This window comes from Melopsittacus undulatus, chromosome Z (genome assembly GCF_012275295.1).
Source record: "Melopsittacus undulatus isolate bMelUnd1 chromosome Z, bMelUnd1.mat.Z, whole genome shotgun sequence".
In the NCBI taxonomy this organism is placed as follows: domain Eukaryota; kingdom Metazoa; phylum Chordata; class Aves; order Psittaciformes; family Psittaculidae; genus Melopsittacus; species Melopsittacus undulatus.
The window spans coordinates 10,953,604-10,959,790 of NC_047557.1; the positions used below are offsets into that span (position 1 = coordinate 10,953,604).

The 6,187-nt window shown below is 59.3% G+C and overlaps 1 protein-coding gene across 1 annotated transcript; it reads right to left on the reverse strand.

Annotated features, from left to right (window-relative positions):
* Nucleotides 1-949: 949 nt before the first annotated feature.
* Nucleotides 950-5,822, reverse strand: LOC117437965 (uncharacterized). Its single transcript, XM_034073076.1, has 10 exons — nt 5,711-5,822; nt 4,578-4,820; nt 4,080-4,370; nt 3,759-3,856; nt 2,300-2,492; nt 1,991-2,102; nt 1,625-1,871; nt 1,454-1,493; nt 1,079-1,184; nt 950-1,002 (listed from the first exon to the last, which is right to left on the reverse strand). The coding sequence occupies exons 1-10, from the start codon at nt 5,820-5,822 to the stop codon at nt 960-962; spliced, it is 1,485 nt and encodes a 494-aa protein (XP_033928967.1). The 3' UTR covers nt 950-959.
* Between the last annotated feature and the right edge of the window lie 365 nt (nt 5,823-6,187).

A 6,187-nucleotide genomic window follows, 5' to 3' on the forward strand; every position in this document is an offset into this window, starting at 1 on the left:
AGTGGGGCAGGCAGACCCCTTCAAACCACAGTTCTTTATTGGCTATCCAGACAGAGCAGGCAGAGTCATGAAGGCAGCTCCAGCAGAGCCCTGGGTATGGCTGAGTGTCAGCAGAGAGTGCAGGGAGAGGACCTGAGAACCCAGGACATGGCAAGAGCATGAACCATCCTTCAGCCTGAGCCCATGTGAGTCAGGGACTGGGAAACCTGCTCCTCCTTCCTGGAAACAGAAATGAAAGCAAAGCCTACAAGAAGAAACTACAGAGATCCCCATTCAAAGACTTTAAATGTCAGTAAGTGAGAGCTGGGAGGTGAAGGGCGTGAGGAAAGGGAAAGCTCACAGCCCACTTGGCCTCCTGTTTTGCTCTAGCTCTGATGAATTGAATGGGACCCCCAGTGCTGGTCACAGTCACAGGAGCTCCAGGGGTCCCAGCAGCCATCAGCACTGGGCTGGGGTCATCCTCCCCATGTTCTTCACTCCCTCTCTGCTCTGAGTGTCTCCTGTGGTCCTGGGCAGGGGCTGCAGTGGCTGATCTCCAGACTGGTCACCTTTACCTGTGGAGACCAATGCACCCTGGGCAGAGGATGTTGTGTGCCCTTGGGCTGCATGGGGAGCTCTTAGCCTGTACACACGAGTGTCTGAGACAGGCACAAGGCATTGGGTGCCTCAGCCATGGCTGGCTCAAAGGGCTGAGCCAACAGACACCCTTTGGGATGCCTGTCTTGGCTGGCCCCTGCCCCTGGTCCAGCCTGGGAACACTGCCTGGAGCCAAGCTTTGCTTAGCAGCCAGAGCCACCCTGACCATTCCCAGCTCCATAAGACTGGGGAAAATGGGGGGACATGTCAGTGATGAAGATGAGTAGAGGTTTCTCCTGAAGGTCAGGCTTTCCTCCCAGCTGCCACTCAGCCTTACATCCCTGTCTGTGATGTGGTCCAGGGAATTGCGTCTTCCTACCTTTTTAATTATCCTCCTTAGCTTTTCCAGGCAGAAACTTCCTTTTCCTAGAAAGACAAAGAGTCCTGAGTAAGAGACTGGTGTTGCTTGTAGACCTGCTGAACCTGTCCACTTCCTACTCACCTGGAAACCACGAGGCACTGGATCCCTGCAAACACCAGGAGGATACCCAACAGCACAAACACCCCAATCACAATCCAAAGCCAAGGATGTGAAGATTGCTCTGCAACTAACACACAGGCAGGAGTGGGTGCCACAGACTGGGCCATGTTCTGGCAATGGCCCAGTGGAAACGGATATGCACAACTGTGTAGATGTGTATCTTGACTTGGGTTTGTTCTGGATGAAGGACCACCCCATGTATTGGAAACAACAGGTTTCCTCTGCCCCCTGAACAGACCCCAGTGTTCCTGTGCTCAGTCAGATCGTCTCAATGGGAAGTGACCCGGCTGGGAAAAGGGAACATGAAGGAGAACAGGGAGCAAGGAACCCACTTACCAACAGAGAAGCTGTAGCAGATGCAGGTGACCTTCTCTGCCTGTCCAAGGAGGAAGGGAGGGAGCTCTCAGTCCACTCCTGCCCCGGTGCGCAGCCCAGGGCCAAAAGTCCCCCCTCAAAGCCACTGAATGCCCTGGCAGCAGCCCCACAGAGCAGGAGCCCACGAGGTACCTGCTGCGAGCGGCGCACGAGGCGGAGCAGGGCCGTGTAGCTGCAGCCCGGCCGGAGGGCAGCGTTGTGGTAGCCCTGCCCGCGGGTCCCGTCGCCCAGCACGAAGTCCATGGGGCTGCTGAGGTTGAGCACGGCGGCCACGTAGGCCCCGGGCTGGCGGCTGGCGTTGAAGGGCTGCGGCTCGGCGGAGCAGACGCCTTCCACCGTCGTGCTGTTGTGCACGGCGGCCACGAGCAGCTGGTGCTGCCTGCAAGGAGGCGGTGAGAGGGAGCCGGGAGGGGGGCACGGGCAGAGCGGAACGGGGGTGGCTGCGGTGGGGAAGCCATCGGGGGGTGCGGAGAGCAGAGGTGCCGGGGCCGCACTCACGTCGGCGGCTCGAGGTGCCGGGCGATGGGGTGCAGGGGCAGCACGGCCGTGCCTTGCGAGGCGGAGATGTCCCGGGCGCTGCGGCAGCTCATGGCCGGGGGCTGCGGGGTGTCTGCAGGGGCAGAGCCGGGCTGAGCAGCAGCGGCAGCAGCCGGGGGCTGTGCGAGGAGCAGGGGCGGCCCCGGGCAGCGCAGGCAGCGGAGCACAGCTCCTGGTGCCCCGGGTGCCGGCGCTGGGCCGGAGGCGGCGGGGATGGGCACAGGAGCTGCCGCAGCCGGGCCGGAGGGAGCGGGACAGCTCCAGCCTTACCCGAGCCGTTGGTCCGGAACTCCCGGAGCGCCGCAGCCCCGGCCCCGGCGGCCGTGAGTCCCCGCACGGTCACCACGTAGCTGGTGCCGGGCCCGTGCGCGGGCAGCGGGTGCGCGGTGACGGAGCCGCTCAGCCGCAGCCGCTCCAGCTCCAGCAACGCGCGGTCCTGCGCGCTCCTGGCCGTGATGTTCAGCTGCGGACAGAGGCTGGGCTGGGGCAGCGGCTCCCCCTGCCCTCGGGAGCCTGCCCGCAGCGCAGCCGGGCCCAGGAAAGCGCCCTGCAAGGGGCCCCTGCTCTGGGAAGGAACCGGCAGGAGCCTTGGCCCCACGCGTGGAGCTCAGCGCAGGCAGCAGGAGGAGAGCAGGGATGTGGAGCCAGCGCTGCAGCTGTCAGAGCGGCTGTGAGCAAAGGAGCAAGCCTGGGTGAGGAGCTGAGGGCAGGAGGGAGGCTGCTTGTCTGAAGAGGAGCAGTGAGGCCGGGGCCAGGTCACCAGCCTGGCACTGGAACAGCACAGGCACTGTGGTGACAGCACCACCGGGGAGCAATGACATCTTCCTCCTATGAGAGGTTGGACTGTGAAGGCTTTGTCTACATAAAAAGAGGAGGACAGACTGCCTACAAGAGATACAGATGGAGTCTCTCCATATGCCAATGTAACATCTGAATTTCTCATGAGATTCCAGGCCATCCTCACTTCTGTCAGGGTCTTTATGGAAACTGCATCTTGGGAATATGCGAAAAAGGAGCTAACTGAAAGCAGGATAAAGGGATTTGTCTTTTCCAAACAGAGGTGTCTGGGAGCTGGGATTCAGCTGGAACAGGCGCACAGGGACCCTGTTTGCCAGGTTATCAAGAGGGGCACAACGAACCTGCTTGTCTTCAGGATCCCTGTCACTTCACAGAAAGGTCTGTCCTTAGAGAAGGCATTGGGCACACTGGTAAGGGTACTAGAAAGCAGAGATGCACCTTGGAAGAAGCCCCAAACCCACAGACAGAGGAAGAGCTTCTAACCACACACTGAAGAAAGCCCAAAGAAAAGATGCAGCTCTGCTAGAGGAAAGAGTTCTACAGAGAACAGCACAAACCACAGGCATCGCTGTGCCAGGAACCAGAAACAAGTAAGCAAGAGGCACAGGAAACCCTGGGAGGCCACTGCAGGAGGCACATCACCAAGTGTTGCACACCAAGCTGCAAAGTCTGCACAACCCCAGGCTGAGCATGCCCAGGGAGGAAGCCCAGAGGGCACAGAGCATCAACCACCTCCCCAGGCAACTGCACACCACAAGGAATGTCGAGGGTGAGATAGGAAATGCTCTTGCTCACAGCCTCATATTCCCCTGGACTGACTGGGAACCAGGGGACATCACAGCTTCCCATCCCCACACCGCTTGCACTGAGCTCCATGCAGGGGCACGTGCCAAGGGGAGGAGGACACAGGCAGCCCGTGGTCCCCTGGTACCTGGTATCCGATGATCTCCCCTTTGCAGGAGGGCAGCGGCTCCCAGCTGAGGGACCCCGTGCTGGGATCCAGCCACAGCTGCTCCGGTTTGTCCGGCACTGGAAGCACAGGAGGACGGGGTCACACGTGGGGCTGAGCACAGAGCAGGGCACAGGCATCCCTACACAGCCCCTTCCCCAGGCCCCCACAGAATCCCAGTAGCCCTGTCCCCAGGACAGCACTGCAGAGAGACAACACTGTGGGTGAAGAGGACATAAATCCACGCTCCCCTGTGACATATCCCAAGCCTGTTCCTTATCTCCTGTCCTTGTGAACACAAACCTGTTTCCATGGTCCTGACCAGCCATGCGAACAGGGTGGTGCTGGGCGGCAGGGAGATGGTGACACTGTATTCAGTGAAGGGCTGCAGAGCAGGGCAGGAGAATGTCCCCTCCTGCCCATGGAGCATCTCCTCTCCCACCACCTCCTCAGCCTCACAGCCAGGGGAGGAAGGCCCTGCCAGCCGGCACGTGGCCCGCATGTGCGAGCACGCCTCAGGGACCTGGCAGGACCAGTTCAGTTTGATGCTGGTGCTGGAAACCTCCAGGGTCCCGGGGTCAACGTGGAGCACCTCTGTGGAGGAGACATGGCGAGAGGGTCACTGCCTTCCCTTCCCCTCCCAGCCCTGCAGCCAAGCTTCACCTTCCCCATCATTCCCTCTGCACAGACCCAGCAGAGAGGCTCATCCTCCCCAACAGCACAGTGAGAGGTGCAGCTCCAGGACCCCACACAGGATGGGCAGAGCGGGGCAGCCAGGAGAGCTCCTGATGCCTCCCTTACCGATGCACTCCACTCTGTTCTGAGTGTGGTTCCACCTGCCTCTGCTGTCCTTTCCAAGCCAAACCTCTCTGTATACAGACTTCCCACTGCTGTTGGACTGGACTTCTCTTGAGCATTTGACATGGGTGAAGGATGGCTGCAAACCCTCAGGACAGCTCAGTGTCACTTCCGTGTTCATCTTGTAAATTCTCTGGTCTGGTTCCAGCTGCAGTCTTGAGTCCCACTGGGGCCTCTGGCATATTTCTGGTGGAGGTGACAGTGGGTGTTAGTTGGGATGGGAGATGCTGAGGTGGGACATGGGACAGAAATCAGGCTCTGGGCAGAGAGGGAAGGTGATGTCCTGCTGCCAGCATGAGACCCTTTGCTCAGGCTGGTCAGGACGTGCTCTCCTTTGTGTAACTGTAGCATGAAGGGTCACTCATCCATGAACCTCCCCATCCACCCTTGTGTTCAAGGACACTGTATTCCCTCCTCCATAGCACACAGCATAGAGCTTCCCAGGACATTCAGCAGACCCCATTCTAGGCCCCCATTCAGACATGGCCCCCCCACAGTTCAGGCTGCCCTTGATGGGCCATGGCACCACCAGCTCTGCAGGGATGCAGGTCTCTGCAGTCATGGCTCATCCCTGCCACAGGGACCAGAGGTGTCCCTCTGACACTTCTGGGCTGGATCAGTCACTCCCTCAGCTCTGTCCCACTTCTGTCCCATTACACAGTGTAGTGAGACATGGGTATGAGGATGCCTTCTCCATTCAAACCTCCCTGCTTTACCCCCTTTACCTCCTGCCCCTTTTCTCTGCCACAAGCCCTGTGTTAGCCCTGCTCCATGAACACCCTTCCCTGGATTCACAGTGCATCAATTCACAACTCATTCATGCCTTCAGCATCCAGGGCACAACTGGCAAACAGGCCTGGTGCAGGGCATGACCCATTCCCAATCCTCCAGCCCAGTCCCATCCTTCCCACACCACTTTTATTGCACCCATAGCTTGCGCACCCAGGTTGTCCCAGAGAGCAGGCACCCCAGCTCACACAGCCCTCAGCGCTGTGCAGGCACTGAGGATGCAGATCAGACTTACAGCAGCAGCAGCACCAAAACCTTCCCAGGGAACAGGAGGAAACACTTCTTACCTGGTCTCCTGGGCATTCCTTGGGTGTTGGGAGGAGGCTCTTCCTGGCCCCGTGCTGCCAGCAGAGGTTCAAGGACCAGGAGCATCCTCAGAGCCAGCAACTGCAGGGCCATGCTAGCACCAAGTCCCCAGGCAGGACTGAAATCTCAGCCCAGATCACTGCCTCTGAGCCCGGGCATCAGAGACTGGCTGCAAGACTGGCACGCACAGGAAGGAAACGGGCACATGGGGAAACCTCCTGAGCTTTAGATGTGTTCCTCTTCTGGGAGGGGACCTCCCAGCAGTGTCAGTGCTGCTGCACCCAGGCTGTGGCACTCAGCTGAACAACCCTTGTCACCAAGATCCCAGAGTTTCCACCCAAACCCCCCTAGTTACCACGGTGCATTCAAGAAGCATTGCTCCTATTTCTAGGGCAATATACATGTTTCCCAATGTGACCTTGTGGGTTTAAGTGCTGTGATGAGTCACTGCACTTCCC

What these genes read in the sequence shown, in the direction of transcription:
- LOC117437965 (XM_034073076.1), bottom strand. Translation starts at nt 5,822, where the DNA reads ATGGCCCTGCAGTTGCTGGCTCTGAGGATGCTCCTGGTCCTTGAACCT. An exon ending in GTTCCGGACCAACGGCTCGG is followed by an intron (nt 2,103 to 2,299) that starts GTAAGGCTGGAG and finishes CTGCCCCTGCAG; the next exon opens with ACACCCCGCAGCCCCCGGCC. An exon ending in CTGCTACAGCTTCTCTGTTG is followed by an intron (nt 1,185 to 1,453) that starts GTAAGTGGGTTC and finishes CCTGTGTGTTAG; the next exon opens with TTGCAGAGCAATCTTCACAT.